A 19,823-nucleotide genomic window follows, 5' to 3' on the forward strand; every position below is an offset into this window, starting at 1 on the left:
TGCTTGGTTTGTATGAATAAAGGTAACTTGATGTATTGTAAATGGTAAATGTTTAAATGCCTAATTGAGATGTTTATCCTAGAGTAAGTATGGTATTGTATGTTAATGTATAACTGTTTTTGTATGTTTTGGATCCAGGTTGTTTTTTGGAGAAAAGCACTTTAGCTTTCCCCCTACAAAACAACTTATAAAGAGGGGAGGTGTTACATACAGCACTGATGTTACCTGTCTGTCATGGGTTGGAGGGAAAGTTCCATCCTATGGGGAGTGGAAGGCGGGACATCAGGAGGAGGGGCTGTACTGTATATATATGTGAAGCCTGTGTGGAGAAGCTGAGAAGAGCTGAGAGAAGAAGCTTGAGTGGGAGTCTGGGTGTCAGACAGGGTACTACTGTGTGTCAGTCAGTACCAACCTGATAGGTTCAGGTGTCTGTATGGTTAGCCAGAACTGATAGGTTCAGGGTCTGTGCTTTATTTAAAAGTGTTCTGAGTGAACCAAACTGGTGTATGTATGATTGAGACTAAGCCACGTTACTGTATCTTATTCATTTGATCATTTTATTTTCCCTGTGTGTTAGTTAAATAAACCTTATTCCTTTATTTGTTAAAAATCCATTCCTGGTCTGTGTGACTTCTTACAGGGAATGGTTGGTGGCAGCTTAGTGAAAGTGTGGCATATCCCAGTAGGTCTGGGTTTGTCACAGTTACCATCTTTACTGGAGTGGTCAAAAACAGGGTTTTATCAGGTTTCCTTATTACTTTATGCCTGCAAGCTTTGGGGAGTGTTTTTAGCTACGGCTACTCCAACAATAACATCAGTTCAAAATTTATTCAAGTGAGAGACAAGGGTATATAAAATACAATGAGTTAAAAATAATAGCAATAGTGCAAGTGTAGCAAGTAAAGCAATTACAATGGGCCTATCATGGAACCAGAGACAAAAGAATTAATTTTGAAATTTAAAAAAGAATATATTTAAAAAACCAATTACTATTAAATACTTGAACATAAGCGAAATACCAAATAATTACAGATTTTCCCCTCTAGAACTGTTGTAAAGACACAAGACATGGGAATGTTTTACAAGAATGCTGAGAGTAAAAAAAAAAGTATGTATAGACCATACATATGGAATATATAAGACAGAGGTTGAAATTCTGTTACTTAATTATGCATGTAAAAGGCAAGTGGTGTAACACTGAGTCACTTCTAGCTGGCAATTAAGGAATCACTGCTCGTATTCTTGAAGGGGATAAGTGGTTTCTAGCTTGGCCTGTACCCAAGGATCCCAAGGAAGACTCATTTATCCAGAGTGTTTTAATTGTTAATCTTTAATTTGGTGTAGTACCTTCCCCAACTATCTTATGCATTCTATATTCCAACTTGTAAGAGAAATTCCTATCTACCACTCCAGGGGGGATTTCAGGATTCTTAGATAGTTTCGGTTGATAAAGTACTTAAAGGATTCTGGAAGCAAATGTTTGAGAAATGTTCAAAAATAATGTTTAAGTTGAACAAAACCAAAAAAAGTAATAAAGACATAAAGTTTAACAGTACAAGTGAAGAGGAAACTTCAAAGAGAAATAGTTTCTCTTGTAAGAATACCCATGCCTCAAAGTTTCAGGAAAGAAAGCTGAAGCAGAGAAAGAAAGAAGCCTTTTCTAGGAATATTCAGAGAACGAACATGCTCATCTTAGTCTTGAGAGAAAACCACATACAAGGAAGGTGAAAGCGCCAGTATAAAGAAAAGAGAAAAGCTGCAACCTAAAAAATTATTCTGTGTTTTACGTGAAGATGTACAGCAGTGACTTGCTCATAGTAAAATTTCAAACATTTCTGTGCATCCTGTATTTATGTTAATGTCATTTCAATCAAAACTGTTTTTATGCTGATACGGAACTTGAACTTTAGCAAGCTGCTCCTCTAATTTTCAACGTTGAATTATTTTTTAAGACTTCACTAAATTTGTATACGGAAACCCCTTTCCTGGTACCAACAGTTACTATATATCTATTACTGAGTCTTCAGTTGAAACAGGGAAAATGAGAAATCTTTAGCATTAAAAATTAGATACAAAGCAAAGGATGTATAAAAAGTTATCACAGAAACATATAGTCGAATTTTCATCATCATCTTAGAACTGTAGAGCTGTAAGGGAACCTATAGATAAGTGAGACCCTGTCAAGAAAACACAGTGACAGTGGGGAATCAAACTCCCAACCTCTGGCTCCACAGCCAGATGCCTAAATCACTGAGCTATCCAGCAGTTCTTAATATTGTTGGAAAGAAATACAAAGACTAAAAGAAAGTAATATGTTTTTTTAAAGTTTCATAGTAGGTAATTGTAATGTCCAATATTAGGCAGTGGTTAATTAATCTGACTATTAGAAATGCCAGCAGCTTCACGCAGAGGAGCTGAGCCAGGAGACCCCTGGAGCCTTGAGGAAGCATACTCATGTCAACAAAGCATTGCCAATTTGTGTATTATCTGTATTCTCACTTGGACATAACTTTCACCACCATGGTGATAAATATATTAGATAAGTCAGTTTTGATTAACAAATGTGTATTGAAACAAATTTGTGCCATAATAGTTTGCCTTTTTTCTCTCTCTCCCTCACCTTTTGTTTCTTTTATTTCTTCCTTTTTCTTTTTCTTCTTCTTTTTTGCACCAGTGTGTTGAGAGCAACGAGCACAACTACCTCCTTGGAAAGTGCTCCATTCAATCATTTCTCATTACTTCTAGCAGCCAGTATATTATTGAGTATCCACTGGGCAGAAAGGGCTGTCAGGGTTATAATGCAGAGATATGCTTCTTCCATAAGCATTACTTTGTGCCAGTGGCAATATCCATGAAGAAAACTTGCCTTCCAGTAGCCAACTCCCAACAAATCCCAGCAGCAGTATGTGTGCAAGTGATATAATTCTACTTTATGATGCAAGTGAGCTTTTCTGTAATTTGCAGGCATTTAGTAGAAACTGAGCAACCTACAGGTCTTTAAGCCATAAACTCCCCAGAACAGGAATTTTGCTGTTTTGCAAAGCAGCATGACTGTTGATGCTCTATATCAGTAATTTATATGCTTTTGAAGCTTGCAGGTTGAATCTAGATGGTCCTACTTCAATAAATATTTAGAATTTTTTGCTGATATTCTACTGTCACAGAATAGAATAGTATTGTATTAACAGCATGAACTGATAATTTAGTTTTTTTAAAAAAATCCAGAAATGTAACTTTATTTTTTTTCCACTATAGCACTATATTCCATCATATTATTCTGTGTATTCCTCTGGATACCTTTTGTCTACTTCTACTATGAGGAGAAAGGTGAAGATGATGGCAACACATGTGCAGTAAGATGCTTTCTAATAATACTTAATGTCACTTGGCTGAATATAGAGTGAATAAATAGTTCTGATTGTTTTTCAGTGATAGTGGAAGTATTAAATATATTCTGACACTCCCAGTGACATATGATACCTTGCACACCTTGATGGCATGCTATGGCGGTTGTATAGATTCATTCAGTGACCCTGCCCAAAACAATTTTGTATTCTGAATTTTGTCTGTGGGTGATGCTATACAAGGTTTCTTTTTTGCGATTTTCTTTTTCTGCCCCAGCACGTTCCGATGGGGCTTGCTGTGTTGTGTGTTTGTGTTTCTTTTTTGGTGATATTTTTCAGCCCCAGCATGTTCTGATATGGCTTGCTCTGTTTGTTTTTGTGTGTCCGTTGAATTAAATTCTACTTTAATCTGATTATATTAGTATTGAATACTGGTATGATATAGTGGATGGAACAATGGACTAAAAGTTAGGGCATTTGAATGGCCACACAGCCATGAAAACACACTGTGTGGCATTGCTTATTTTGAAAATCCTATTACAGTTTGTACATTGGATTCAATTTGATGACACATAACACATTTTTCATGTTTCTTTGACTTCAAGCCCCTGAATTCTGGTTGGGTTTTTGTCTTGTAAAGAAGACAGAGGAAAGAATTGAACAGAGCTAAATTCTTTTTGAGTTGCAAGGAATAAGGAGTCAGTAACTTTTGTTGAAAAAAAAAAATACCAGACCCCTAATTCCTTACAGGTCCCAAGGGTCTTACCCCTCCCCACCCATTTCCTCTTTCCTCTGCTCAGGATGAAAGTGACTGCTAAAGCCTTAATTAACCAGCTATAAGTACTTGAGAACACCTGTGGGGACATAAATATTTGGATTAAAGGCCCCAAAATTCTAGTTGATGAAATTCTTGAAAGTTTTGGGGGCTGAATCCAAGAAATACGAAAATCGCATGTATACATGTTAGTAGTGGGGGAGAGCCAGTCATGCTCAATATGCTGAATTAGCAGTAAGCGTGTATCAACTTCTTATATTTACTTCTTATTTTTATATTTATAGCAGGTTCAGACGGCGTGCAAGTACACACTAGGATTCCTTCTGGTTTGTGTGGCTCTTCTCATAATTGGGTCAGTAAATATACGTATACTTCAGAATGCCACTGTTAGACAAATTTTCTGTGTCCGTCAGCATGATCAGCACTTTCTCTTTCCCCTACTCAACTATTTTAACCAGTTATTTCTTTTAAAGTTATTGTTAATTTTGCTTCTATCTCTCCCCTGCTCTGCCTGTTCTGTCTTACTTGCTGATATTTCTTTTACACTTGCTCTTTCCTCTGTTTTAGCTGTGAATTTATGAACATTTTTGCCTTTAAGAAAAGAAAAATTAAATTCTGCTGAACGCATAGCCCTTTTGTAAGCAAAAATGTAAAATATGTTAACATTAGTCTCTTGATTTGTTGCACCACCAGTTGATGATTATTGGCTCCTACTTAGATTCTGACAAATGTTGGCTAGACTTGGTAACCAGACACATATCATGGTTACCAAACTTTGCTTTTCTTCCAGTATTGGACTCTTCTTGGCTTTGTCATTGTGCAGCAGGAAGTTGAGAATAGTTCTGTGCCTGTTTCAAAGACTAAGAGGAGGTTGTGCATATTTTTATCATTCTTAATGGCATGGCATAGTTGACTTTCCACTCACCTCATGAACTGGGGGAGCAACATGGTTATGGCTCCCACCATAGATTGGTTAGTATATTTTTGTTGCCTCTCCTTTTTCATATTTCTGGCAGTAGGGGCTCAAATTCACTTACCATATTTGCCAGCGTACAAGACGACTTTTTAGCCCTGAAAAACATGCCTCCAAGTGGGGGGGGGTACGCCGGGTTCATGTCTAGCAAACCCTCCCTCTCTCCCAGCGAAGTCACTTACCTGGTAGTAAGACCCAGTAGAGCCCCGCTCCTAGCCTGGGAACAGCCTGACTCTAGCACCGAACAGCTGACTGTCGGAACAGCAGAGAGGCAGCAGCCATTTTGAGATGCGACCACATGGCTGCTGCCTCTCCAAAATGGCTGCCGCCTCTCCAAAATGGCTGCCACCTCCGAAAGGAACCAAAAGGGGCAAAAGGAACTCTCCCAATGATGCAGCCATACTCCTAGTCGCCTTATACACCGGCAAATATGGTAATTTTGTATTGTTAATGTAAACAAAAGGAAATCTGTAATGTCAATGAAACAGAAGTGAATCAAAGTCTTGTGTTGTATCATGTGAGTTCTTGTTCTCACAATTTCTTCAAAAATTGCTTGAGGTGTTGAACTCAGTTTTCTATCTAGTCTGCTTGCATGGTGAGAGTTACTTAGTTCTTTAAGGCTGAATTGAGGGTAGTTTTGCCTTTGCACAAGTGCTTTTCTTTTTAAAAATAAGGATAACCAGTTTTCGTTGCTGCACTGTATGTACCTGAGAACTCTGGAAAATCTTCTCCAAATGGTTGGCAAATCCTTTGGAACAATATAAGATATAGAACAAGTCTGTGTAAATTTGAGTTAAAAGTTCCAGGCTGAGACATGCACTTTTCCCAGGACTAGGCCTTCTATTTTAAAGCTGATCAGTGAAATTGTGATCTGTGAATCACGGATGGATAGCCATTCAATCAAAGAGACGAAGCCTTCTATTACAATAACAGCAAAATAGTGTATAGAATGGTTATGCAGTATATCAGCAAGATATATATAAATCCATACAGTGAAATCAATGTATAGTCAAAATGCAGTCCACTTAAATCTTCATTAAAAATCTAATTACATATCATACAACTTCCCAGTGTGTACAACAGTGAAGAGGTGGTGCATAGAGAGTAGACATTGGGGGGAATATGCAGAGTTAGAAACCTAATTGGGGGACAGAGACTATGAAGGCTTTTACTGAGGCCAGTTGCTGTCAGGAACCAACATGTTTGGTTTTTTTAGAATGAAATACAATAACTTCTCCTGTTCAACCTAGACATATAACAGCATGACAAATTTCAGTGAATTTTCATATGTTGAGGAGATTATTCTTAATGTCCTTAAAAAACAGCATCAGTTCCCCAGTTCTCCAGCATCATAACCACATTTCTGTGGAATTTCCTGAAAGCATAAAGTGTCTTATTTTGAAGAGGTACAACATTCTTCTGCATCACTTTCATGGGGATTCACATCCATACTACATGGTGAGAGATGGTGCTGTTTATCCTGGGTGCTAAAATTGTTAGTTAGAGCTCTGATCATATCTGTTGCATTTATTTAAGCTGATATTATTTCTTCATAAAAATTCCAGTCTTGTTTCTCCCTTGGAATTTGTTCATATCTGGAAGACAGCCCCTCCCACCAGTTTGGGAATCAATGATCCATTGTATGATGGATTGAATTCACTGTGGACAGGAATTGAGACTTTAGTTTTATAGGGTGGCGCCTAACATTTCCTCATTACCACTTTTTAAATTGTTCCTTGTCCATATAGGTCCTATTCAAAAATCATGAATCATGTGATACCTGACAAGGTATCACATACTGCTGTCTATCTAGATAATTCATCTCTAAATGAATTATGCTAGCTGAATTTTTGCTTCAGTAATACTTGTGTCTACTCTCTGAAACTATAGTTTGTGTATAGTCAATATAGTGGTGCCCTGCAAGACAGGCGCTCCATTTCATGACGAAATCGCATCATGATGAAGTTTTTGCGATCGCAAAAGCGATTGCAAAATGATGTTCCCTATGGGGGAATTTTGCTTTGCGACGATTGGTTCCCTGCTTCGGTAACCGATCATTGCAAAGTGATGATTTTCGCACAGCTGATTGGCGGTTTCAAAATGGCTGGGTAAAAAACATGGCCGCGCGCTGTTTTCTGGGACAGATTCCTCGCTGCACAGACAGTGAAAATGGCCTCACTATGGAGGATCTGCGCTGGATGGTGCGTTTTAAGCCCATAGGAACTCATGAATTGGGTTTTAATGCATTTCTATGGTTTTTTTAATATCACATGACGACATTTTCATTCGACAGCGATTTTCGCGGAACGAATTAACATCGTCATGCAGGCCACCACTGTATTGTTGTTAGTTTCTAGAATCATAGAATAGTGAAGTTGGAAGGGGTTTATAAGGCCATCACATCCAACCCACTGATCAATGCAGAAATACAGATCAAAGTGGTTGTTTAAGTTTCTCTTGAATGCCTCCAGTGTTGGAGCATTCATCACCTCTTGAGGTAATTGATTTCACTGTCTTATTGCTCTACGGTAGTCTAAATTTGATCATCATATTTTATCCTTTATATCACTTTTCACGGAGTTTAATCTGAAGTGAGAGATCATTAATGTTTGTATAAATCTTACGCTTTAAAGTTAACTGCAGTTTGGAATATGTTTGCTTGACAGCTGTAGTGTTACCTTGATGTTGAAGTTGCCAGGTAAAGCCAGGCATTTTGGTTCTCAGAGGCTTACCCAGGACAAAGGGGTTGCCTAGAGATCCTTGGAAACTTGGGGATGAACTATAAAGCTTTTAATTATTCAAAATTGACAATGATATGGTCGCAGCTAATGAGGTCATTCAAGATGTACAGCATAAGGTGTACAACATGATTTCAGTCACTATGACTTGCTTCTGGATAGACATGTACATGACTGAACTCCTTCCAACCATGCTGTTCTTTATACTTCTTTCTAGGAGTATTATACTCTTTTCTATTAATACACTGCATCACTTTCCACACCACTGTACAACAGCACTGAGAGCACATTTATATATTTTGCACTATGGTGTATGAGGAGATTCTAAAAACTGTATTAAAACCAAATTACTGTGAGTTTTAATTCAAATTCTTTTACTATTTTTGAAGATTTGCTGCAAGGTATTGTGGAGTCCTTTTTAAAAAGCTGTATATTTGGAACAGCCAGTCTTATACTTACAGAAAATGTGGTGCTTTGAAACTTAATGTTGAGGGTCCTTTAATTTTCCATGTTATTTAACTTCAGTTCCAGGCTTGATCATGTTTTGAAGAATTTTGGAGGTAACTTCTGAAGGATTTAATTTTTTTTTTTTTTTTACAGAGCCTTTGTTCCACTGAATATTCCCAATAAGAAGAATTCAACAGAGTGGGAGAAAGTAAAACTTCTGTTTGAAGAGCTTGGGAGCAGCCGTAAGAGAGTTTTTCACCAACAGATTATGTTATGAATTTAAAAAGTGAATAATTCTGTATTTCTGTAGGCTTGCTGTCGAATTGTTACTTTGGCAATAATTCATACTTTTCATTTTCAACTGACAGTATATTTAAAAAACTGGAACAAATGTGAAGTGTAGAGAGGGTATGCATGCTTCTCATCTCCAGGGGAAGATGATGAGGATGTGGGTATGTTGGGCTAGGGGTGATTTCAGATCTTCTAAGAGGTTTGAGGAGGTTACTAGGGGCAAGAGGAGCAAAATTAAGAGATAGCTATGTTCCTGTTATCTTCAAATTCAGAAGTGTGAGGGTTCGATTTTTTGAAACTAGGTCTCCACAAAAACATCCTCAGGCTTAGTTAACTTTGCAACAGGGGAAAGGTTTATTGGAGTATTTAACAAGAATTCTTTATCAACAAAATTGTCCGATAACATTTCTCTTGTCGCCAACGGGCCAGACAAGGGTCCTTTCGCTTCAACCAAAAACGGATTTGTTTCTTCAGGATTCCAGGGTCCCAGCCAACCATGGATAAAATCATCTTTTAGATTCTTAATGTCCTCTCCTTCCAATAGGGGAATGGTCTCATCCTCCCCGGATCCGTCCCACTCAACATCTTGGGCGGCAGGAAATAGGGTCCATGGTTTCGTTGGCCCTCCCTCCTTCTCACCTCCTCCACTCTCCATCCCAGTCTTTCTTGTTTTTCCCTTTCCATCTTTTCCTTCTCCTCTCTGTCACCTCCGCTACTCACGAGCCTTGGCTTCGCCCCAGTAAGACGGACGTGGGTCTCCAATGATAGTCCGCCTCTTCCCTGGGTACCCAGAGTCTTTCCCACTCTTCGGTCCAGGGATCTTGTGTCCAGATCCATTCCCAGCCTTGGGGTAATCCCTTCTCCTCCCTTTTTATCTCTGCCGTCCCCGCCTCAATCTCCACCCTCTTTTTCCTACCCATTCCCACCAAATATTCCTCCGTTTGAACAGCTACTGTTGACACACACATTTTTACTTCTAGATCCCGGGTATTGGTACCCCTCTGTTCTTTCTTTACAGGGGATGGAGTGGGCAAGGTCTGCACCTCCCTTTCTGTAGTTGGTGGAAGGGATGGCACTTCAGCGAGGGGCTTCTTTCCCTTGCTTCCCTTCTCACAAAAAGATGTAACTAATTTCTTAGAGGACAAAAGCATATTTGTGCATTTTTACTTTGTGTAATTCTGTCTCCTTTGATTTATTTAAAATATTTGTATCACAGCTTTTAGGGCACAGTCCACCAAAATCAGCAAGTGCAACTAATATACATCAAAGTACTCAGAAACATAGGACTCTAGTGTCATAAGGAATCGGAAAGTCTCAATATGATAACAGGATTTTAAAAATTTTTTAAAGACACACAGATTGGGATATCAAATGTTGGTCAACAAATCAGAAACATTATGTTAAGACTTTATTACTAACACTGGTGTAAACACCTAAGTCAAGGTTAAAGAACTTGCAGCCATCCATCTACATGATGAAAGTTGTAGTTCAACATTCAGAGCTTTACAGATTTGCCATCTCTGCCTTAAGGTCACAGTAATGTATTCCTCAGTTATGTCTTTTCAGGCAGGTATTCCAATGTGTTGCATCACACCATGTGAAGCATTTGTACTGTATGCATCACTTTTTTTCAACAGATAAATGATGTGTAACTTAACTCTTTCTGCTTTGGTTTGTTGTTTTTTCTTCGTTTTAATTTAAGATATTTTTCTAAAATTTATATAGAACAATCCAACAAATTAAACTCTGGTAGACCTAAATGGAGATTTTAGTAAAAAATATTTCTTTTATTTGCTTTACAGATGGTTTGGCTGCTCTATCCTTCTCTATAAGTTCTTTGACACTTATTGGAATGGTGGCCGCCATTACTTATACAGTAAGCATGCATCCTCTTTTCTTCTACTTTTTAAAGTTGGTTTAAGTTACAACAATTTGTGATCTTGGATCTTAATTCATAGATAAGTAACCCGGTGTTCATAAAATGTTTGGATTCCAGCAGCCATGAGCCCCAGCTAGCAAGATTATGATAATTGTACTCTAAAAGATTGTAATGTGATTTGTGGCAAAACAAGCAGTGTTAAGTGATGATAGTTATAATTTAGAATGGGGTCCAATAAAAAGGTACCAAAGAGTGACTGGTGTTTAATTCTGAGTAAGTATTTTTAAGAATGTGTAGTATGCCATGTGTTTAATGTTCTGGACTTTAGTTTATTCCCCTAATATGTGAGGTAGAGCTTAATACTGTTTCCCCAAAAATAAGACAGGGTTTTATATTAATTTTTGCTCCAAAAGATGCACTAGGGCTTATTTTCAGGGGATGTTTTATTTTATTTTCATGTACAACAATCTACATTTATTCAAATACAGCCATGTTATCTTCTTCTGGTTGCTGCACAATGTTGCACAATGGTGGAGAGTGGGGTTTCACTTAACTGGGGCTTATTTTTGGGATAGGGTTTATATTATGAATATTTTCAGGTTAGGTCTTATTTTCGGGGAAACAGGGTAGGAAATGTAGCTTTTTGAAGAAATTAATAGAGATGTAGAATTTTCAGTCTTTCAGATGTTGGACTGCTGTTTCAGTCACCCTGATCATTGACTGTCAAGGTAGCTGTCCTTTTTGACAAAGTTATATACTTCTCCTTTTAAATGGTTTAAATCATTTTTGAGAAAAGCATAAATATGTTGCAGCTTTGTACTAGAAGATGAGCATTGTTGGTGGAACTTGATTGGCAATGAGTATTAGGATCTGGGAGTCTTTGTGGTTGTCATATTGATAAATAGAGATGTGAACAACAGAGTTTTGTTTCATTTTGGGCCCTTTCAGGAGCTGCTGCTTTCAGGTTCTTTCATTTTCGTTTTCCCCATTTATGTTCTATCTGGCATTTATCCAAAAGGCCTAAAGAACCCATAAACATTCCCCCCAAATGCAGAGGCTAAGCAACAAGAGGAGGCAACAGTATAACTGACAACTGGCGGGACAAAGTCCCAGATAGTCCTGGAATGACCTGGAATGTTTAGCGTATATACATTACTGAAACAGCAACGTCTACGTTGGCTTGGGCATCTCGTGAGAATGGCTGATGGTCGGATTCCAAAGGATCTCCTGTATGGAGAATTAATGGAGGGAAATTGCCCCAGAGGGAGACCACAGCTGCGATACAAGGACATCTGCAGGCGGGATCTGAAGGCCTTAGGAATGGACCTGAACAGATGGGAAACCCTGACATCTGAACGTTCAGCCTGGAGGCAGGCGTTGCATCACGGCCTCTCCCATTTCAAAGAGATCCTTGTCCAGCAGGCCGAGGCAAAAAGGAAGTCACAAAAGCAGCAAAATCAGGGAGCTGGACAGGGGACAGATTGTATTTGTCTTCAGTGTGGAAGGGATTGTCACTCTTGAATTGGCCTCCTCAGCCACACTAGATGCTGTTCCAAGTCCTCCATACAGAGCACATTACCATAGTCTTTCGAGACTGAAGGATGCCTAACTGATAACTGAAAAAAAATCTATTGGACAGCCAGGCAGCAAGCAAAAATAATCACCAAAGAAATGGAGGAGAAAAAAATCCCAGGAAGAACCAAGATAAAAAGGAAAGGATCCAACCAAGATAGAGGCACAGAGACTGTCAATAAGGCAGCACAAAATGGAGCTCACACACGCACAAGGAATGAGTGAAACAATGAAATAACACTTCTAGGTTCCAACTTCAAAATTCCCACTTCCAGCCTCCTTGACATTTTATGAGCTGCTGATAGCAGCCTGTGTGACACTATTGGGTGATAAAGTTCTCAGTTGATTTGACAGAGAAGTGGTAAAAGAAAGATTAAATGAGAGAAGAAAACATGAAACTTTTGTGTACCTCTTCTTTCTTAACACAAATCATTCATATTTAAGGGACTCTTCGAGAATCAGTAGAACACAAAGAAGAATCTAAGAGCCTCTTTGGTTTTTTTCTTGAATTAGTAGAAAATTGCTATTGCAGTCTCTCAAAAGTTTGTATCCTGGGTAAGAAGGATTGTTCAAAGACTTGTGCAGATGTGATGTGTCTTCCCGACTCAACACTATAGTCAGCAGAATTTTGATGCCATCTCTAAGTCAATGTGTCAAAGCTGAGAGTGTGAAGTAGGATTACTGTTATAGATCTCTGTATCCTGAATATTGAAGTTCTCAGCATTTTGGCCAAAGTCTCCTGATTAAAATCTTTCATTGTAGGAAGCCCCATTCTTTAATCCCTCTGTAAATAGTTTACATGGGTAACTGTTTCTTCATCAAAAGAAAAGAACAATTCATATAACTTTATTTAATATTGTTGGCAAATGTACTGAGTTGCCTCCAAAGATCTTAGTCCATTAAGTGGTAATTATGCTTCTTCCCATTCCACCCTCTCCTCTTCATTATGGATGAACATACTGATAAACATACTGATCAGTTTTTTCAAAATTCTTGTCTTACTGAGATATATAGGAAGGAGCTAAATGCATGAAGTATACTTTTTGGGTGCTTGAATTGTGTGCTTGATTTATCTACCAGTTGAATGACTATGAAAGACCCATGCAATATGCCCCACCCCTATAGTTGTTTGATATATCCTCTTGCAGTAGAGTAGGATGGGGCTATGAGGAATTGGCTTGTATATATAAGAAGACCTGTTAGTGCTGACAGATTAATGCAATAGGGATATGTGTTCTTCCAGTCATGTATTTACCAGGTTTTTTTGACCTTTCCCTTTTGGACACAGTAATATGGTCCTGTTTTTCTTTCTCTTGATGTTTCCCTTTCATTAGTACTAGGAGATGCAGGGCTAAGCCACTGTAGGAAATGGAATACCCAACTAGGTTGAATATCCTTTAGTCTGTTGTAGTATTTTGCTCTATCCAAAATGCTCTGGGGTATTACAGTTGATTCAGGAGACCTTAAAAAATTGTAGTCAGGAAACCTCTCTAAGCACATTCCTGCAGTCCAGCAAACCTTTCTTTTTAGGAAGTTTGTATTATGAACTTGAACATACATTCTGGAGTCCTTTTATGGATATTTTCTTCCCATGATGATCTTTACATGCAGCCTCCTGGATCCCTTATTGTAACTTCTAACATCATAGCTTCGATGACCAGCAGCTGTATCTGTTCTTGTTTTGTGCTGGTTGATTATGAAATAAAAACTTTCATTGTAGTTACCTTTAATTTAGGAGACCAAAGGATAGAATAAAATTAAAATTGATCCTCAAAAGCTATACAGTGGACCCTCTACTTACGAAATTAATCCGTATTGGAATGGTGGCTGCAGGTCAAAGTCTGTAGGTCGAGTCTCCTTTGACCTACAATGCATTGGAAACCAATTAATCCCATAATCAGCCGTTTTTGTTCCATTTTTGTTCCATTTTGGTTTTTTCTGGTCTGTAGGTCGAGTCTCTGGCTGCAAGTTGAACCTAAATTTTGCAGCCAGAGAAGTCTGTAACTTGAAAAATCTGTAAGTTGAGCCATCTGTAAGTCAAGGGTCAACTGTACAGATCTATGACCTGGATTTGTATTGGCATTTAAACATAGAACCTAACCATAAAATGACAAGGACTGGAGTGTCTTTTTTAGAAACTTGCTTACATGCTTTCATTAATGTATTTTGCATTCAAATGATTTCATATAGCCTTGGGTAAAAAATAAAGCTGATGATAGCTTTTCTGTATTATAATTTGAAGTCAAGGTAGAGTAATGAAAAGCAAATTAGCAAGTAACATTTTTATTTCTCATTCTTCTCATTCAAGGATAAGTATAATGGCCACTGCAATTTTCACAAACATTTAATTGTTATTAACACATTTAGATTTCTAAGTAAGTATAGTTGCTTGTGTGCTGCGACACTGTTTAACCAGTGATGTGGAAAAATATTCCAGTGTTTTAAATAATATTATGATTTAACATTCTTAAATGTTATGTTCAAATACATTCAAAGTTTATGTTGAAATTATTTTATTATTATAGCATAAAGACTATAATATATACTTCTCTTATACTTAAGAAATAAATAACTACACCTAAAAACATTAACTTTTTTAGGACATATACCTAAAGAGCGCTGTATCTGCCGTATTTATATCAACCTTTTATTTTGTTGTGGTATAACTGTAGAACCTTCAGCTTCACTCAGCTCACTTTGTACTACAGTGGTGCCTTGTTTAACGGGCGCTCCGTTTAGCGACGAAACCGCATAGCGATTAACTTTTTGCGATCGCAAAAGTGATCGCATTGCGATGTTTCCTATGCGAGGCACCACTGTACTTTTTGGTTCCATTTCAAATTGAGAAAAATCTTATTCAGTCCATTCCTGAAGTAGATTTCTCCCTGCTGATGTTCCCTGACTACTTTGTAGTAGCTTCCAGTATCTGTCTTGTTCTTTTTTTTCCAGGACAGTTCCTATATATTTATAAGTGCTTCTTCATTTTTGTTGCATTGTTAAAATATTCCTACCCACAATATTTACATTTGCCAACTATTTTCTTCCTACATTGTCTTCACTGTAATGATGCCACATGCCAGTCTACTTGTGTTTTGGCATTATGACTTAGCTCCTTAGAGTTAGTTGTTGAATGACAGCTGGCACTTATGTAAATGCTACTGAGTCAGTGGGACTGCGGTAAATGAGACTAGTACAATGGTACCTCAACTTACGAACTTATGACCATTTTGAGTTATGACCAGCTCTAGCTGCAAAATTTTGCTTTTACAGTGGTGCCCCATATAGCGAGGTTAATCCGCTCCGGATTAACCTTCGCTATACGAAAACATCGCTGTGCGGGTAAGCAAAGCCTATTGGAACGCATTAAACTTAGTTTAATGCGTTCCAATAAGCGCGGAAACTTACCCCTCCAGCGATGTTTTTGCTCCGGCGGCCATTTTGGAGCCGCCGATCAGCTGATCGGCGGCTCCAAAATGGCCGCCGGATGACCCGAAATGGCCCCTAACAGTGTTTTCGCGCCCTCCCCTTGCTTACGGAGGTCGCGAAAACGCTGCGGGGGGGCATGGCCGCGGATGGCCCGAAATGCCCCCCCGCAGCATTTTTGCGACCTCCGTAAGCAAGGGGAGGGCGCGAAAACACTGTTAGGGGCCATTTCGGGTCATGCAGCGGCCATTTTGGAGCCGCCGATCAGCTGTTCGGCGGCTCCAAAATGGCCGCCGGAGGCCCCAATCGTCGCAAAGCGAGTGCGGCGATTGGGGCTGATCCGTATAGCGATCCCCAAAAAGGGATCGCTATACGGATTCGTCGTTAAACGGTGCGCTCGTTAAGCGAGGCACCACTGTACTTGTGACTGGAACTTCCACTTACGAACAGAAAAAGGTAGGGGGAAAAGGTGGGAAATTCAAATTTCTACCTGTACGTGGCAAAAAGGCTGCTTCTTTGTAGCTCTTTCACCTCAGCAGTTAGAGAGTGTGTGATCGGAGAAGGCTGCCTGGTAAGGTACGGTGCTGTTTTCTGCTTTTTAAAAAACTGTTCTGGGTGTTTATGTAATGTGGTTTTGGGCGGGGGGGGTTATGTTTCTGTGCTGTGATGGGTCTTGGGGTGTTTGCTTGTTTTTTGGGTTTTTCCCCCCATTTCTGATGGGTCTTGGGGGGGTTGGTTGCTTTTTCGGTTCCCCCCCCATTTCTGATGGGTCTTGGGAGTTTTGGTTGCTTTTTGGGTCCCCCCCCCATTTCCAATGGTCTTGCATGCTTCCTTTACTTTTTCCTTCGTTCTCTTTGCATTTCCGACCTGGTCCCTTTGTTTTCTGTGCATTTCCGGCCTGGTCCCTTTGTTCTCTTTGCATTTCCGATCTGCTCTGTTTGTTTTCTGTGCATTTCCAACCTGGTCCCTTTTTTCTGTGCATTTCCAACCTGGTCCCTTTGTTCTCTGTGCATTTTCGATCTGCTCCATTTGTTTTCTGTGCATTTCCGATGGGTTTTGCATGCTTGATTGCTTTTCTTCCCTCCCCCCTTCGGCCTGAAGGGATTAATCACCTTTTCAATGAGTCTTGCAGTGATTTTTTATGTGTGATTAATTGCATTTCAGTGCATTCCTATGGGAAATGGTGCTTCGACTTACAACCATTTCGAGTTATGTCCATCTTCCGGAATGGATTATGGTTGTAAGTCAAGGCACCACTGTAATGGGATACTGCCCATTGATGATATGGGAACATGATGGACTTCTGGTGATTTATGAACTGCAGTAAAGAGACCTTTATAAATTGTGTTAGGGAAAGGGAGTTTTAAGCACAAAGAAAAAAGCATAATCAACAAAAAACTAATAAAATAAGCAAAGTAAAACTAGATTAAACAGGAGGAAAACATTTTAGTGTCATACATAAGCTTTAGCTACATCGATGGATGCTTATGTAAAGAAGGGCAAGATATTTCTTTCATTTGGAGCACCTATCATTTAGACTCCTTTAATGAACAGCATTAGTTCTTTTAGTTTCTGATCTATGTTAGTGTTTGATTTCAGTCCCTCAATTCAGAATGCCTTCTTTGTTCTTCTTCTATTTGCCAAAGGAGAAACCATGGATGTAGAAAACGAAAAGGATGATCTTTTTCTCTAACAGAGCATTGAGTGATTATTGTAGCAGAAGGAAGACAGAAATGTTGAGATGCTCTCAGGAACATCAGAAGCTGTGGAAATGCACTGATTTTAATTGAAAGGGAATCGGGGATTCCCCCTTACCAAACCAGCCCAGTGCAGGGGACCAAAAATTGGACGATAGTCTGGAGCACTCAAAAATTACACATGGCTAGCTGTTTAGAACACTGAGTAGGAAGATTCTACATTGCAACATATTGGTGCTGGCATCACTTGAGTTTACTGTTTTACATAGTTGTTACTTTTGTAAGTATGCTTATGGGGCAACTGGAAGCTGTGTAGGACTTTGGAGTGCCACCTTCATCATGAGCAAATACTATCCAGACCACTGTCTGACTTCTGAAATTGTGGTAGGTATTTTGGAATGAACTTGGTGTTCTTATAAATAAAGCTGGAATAAACACAGCACTGCTTTTAAGCAATTATGTATTCATGGTAGATTTTTATTTTTTACATTGATTTCTTGTAGTTCATTGTTGTTCAACTTCCCTGGTATTCCATAGTATTTGCTATTGAAACTTCCATGGTAATACAGTGGTGCCTCGCTTAACGGGCGCCCCATTTAACAACAAAATTGCATAGCGACGAAGATTTTGCGATCGCTTTTGTAATCACTTTGCGATGTTCCCTATGGGGAAAAATTGCTTTGCGATGATTGGTACCCTGTTTCGCTTTCTGATCATCGCAAAGTGATGATTTTTAAACAGCTGATCGGCGATTCCAAAATGGCCGCTGGGTTAAAAAAATGGCCGCCCCCTGTTTTCTGGGATGGATTCCTCGCTTACCGGGCAGCGAAAATGGCCGCCGTATGGAGGATTTTCGCTTAAAAATGAGTCTGAAGCCCATAGGAACGCATTGAAGAGGTTTCAATGCATTCCTGTGGGCTTTAAAAATCACATAGCGACGAAATCGCTTTGCAGCGATTTTTGCTGCACAGATTATCGTCGCTATGTGAGGCACCACTGTATCCACATGCCTAAGGTTACATTTCTTATACCCTTAATCATATAATACTTTACATAAAATAGTAAACTCTGATAGTTCCCCTCTTCCTGTCAGTTGGAAGTCTGTGTTGGTCAATAGTCCAATTTCACAGTATTAACACCAGTACTGACTTTATTATAGAAATTATCAATTTAATTGCATGTGGGGGCTAGGAAATAATTCTAAGCCTCCACTACTTGTGTTTGTCATCGGGTAAGCTTTTATTCTTGTGAAATGAAGTCTGTTTTTTGTATTGAGAAAGTAGTATCTACAGTATTTGCTTATGGCAAATTATGTCTCATTTGGAAGAATCATATGTTCTGACTTGCTACTTTTTAGTTTATAGTTCCAGTGTAGTATTTTATTGTATTTTTTCTGGCCTGTTCATAAGGAATTTTCAATGATGGTCAGTGAAAAACTTCCCTTCCAGCAAAGTGTTGCTGCATTATAAGGTCAGTGGTGAATAGTACCTAGAAATTTGACTTCTTTTGCCCACCATACATTGTACTGGAGCCAGTGCAGAACTGGTAGAATGGTTACAGTCTTTCCTAAGACAATGCGCATTTTTAGCTGGTATGACTTTTAATGTATTCTTATGCATGTGCATGTTAATCTTTAATTTCTATTGTAAATTTCGAATGAGAAAAATTCATCAGATGATCCTATTTCCTGGATACTTTACTTTACCAAAATTTGCATCTTTATATATACCATCTTCATGTAGCCAAGAGTTATAATATACACTTCTTGCACTATATTGACTCCTCATTTTCCTTTCGTATAGAAGGTACAGTGGTATATTTCATTGGCTTACTTGCTCATAGAGGTGCTTGTGTAAGCAGAATATGAACAACTGCCCAGAGTAGACCTTTGGTCTAGATGGGCGGGATAGAAATTAGGTAGGTGGGTGGGTGGGAGGGAGGGAAGGAAGGAAGTGGATGTGGGATGCTATGTAAAAAGGAGCTTGGGATGAATAAAAATGCCTGCTTAGGAAAATAGCCACTGCATGATTTGCGATTATGCAGCTGTCGTTCTATGTTTCCCATGAGTGTTTCACAGAAGACTTCATTTGTGGTATAACAATACCCAGGTTTTTCATCTGTAAAAACAAGGAGTATTGGGCTATTTTGAGTATGGCTGGAAAATTAATCACTTGACTTTGGTTGCTTGTTTGACCACTTATCAAAGTAAAATACTGTAGTTAGGGTTCTTTAGTAGAAGCAAAGGTAAAGGTAAAGGTAAAGGTTCCCCTTGACAATTTTTGTCCAGTCGTGTTCGACTCTAGGGGGCGGTGCTCATCCCCGTTTCCAAGCCATAGAGCGAGCGTTTGTCCGAAGACAATCTTCCGTGGTCACATGGCCAGTGCGACTTAGACACGGAACACTGTTACCTTCCCACCGAGGTGGTCCCTATTTATCTACTCGCATTTTGCATGCTTTCGAACTGCTAGGTTGGCAGGAGCTGGGACAAGCGACGGGCGCTCACTCCGTCGCGTGGATTCGATCTTACGACTGCTTGGTCTTCTGACCCCGCAGCACAGGCTTCTGCGGTTTAGCCCACAGCGCCACCACGTCCCCCTAGTAGAAGCAATGGCTCATAATAGCACAGGAGTTATGCTTTCTGGATATAAGAACCTTTCATTCTCTGGGTACGATCCTGTTGTACT

General features: G+C 39.1%; 1 protein-coding gene across 4 annotated transcripts in view; it reads left to right on the forward strand.

Moving 5' to 3' along the window:
* The window catches only part of LMBRD1 (LMBR1 domain containing 1), a 90,698-nt gene that overhangs the window by 17,745 nt on the left and 53,130 nt on the right, over positions 1-19,823 (forward strand). For 3 of the 4 annotated variants that reach the window (XR_013542048.1, XM_020785835.3, XM_020785834.3), the window contains exons 4-7: positions 3,256-3,353; positions 4,404-4,471; positions 8,431-8,519; positions 10,371-10,444. Coding sequence is in view for 3 of the 4 variants with exons in the window: in XM_020785835.3 (XP_020641494.2) it covers positions 3,256-3,353; positions 4,404-4,471; positions 8,431-8,519; positions 10,371-10,444 (329 nt within the window). In the remaining variant the exon portion in view is untranslated. The remainder of the gene's footprint in view (positions 1-3,255; positions 3,354-4,403; positions 4,472-8,430; positions 8,520-10,370; positions 10,445-19,823) is intronic. The other variant, XM_073000092.2, reaches the window with a different exon arrangement.

The sequence above is a fragment of the Pogona vitticeps genome, chromosome 1, assembly GCF_051106095.1.
Source record: "Pogona vitticeps strain Pit_001003342236 chromosome 1, PviZW2.1, whole genome shotgun sequence".
Taxonomy (NCBI): domain Eukaryota; kingdom Metazoa; phylum Chordata; class Lepidosauria; order Squamata; family Agamidae; genus Pogona; species Pogona vitticeps.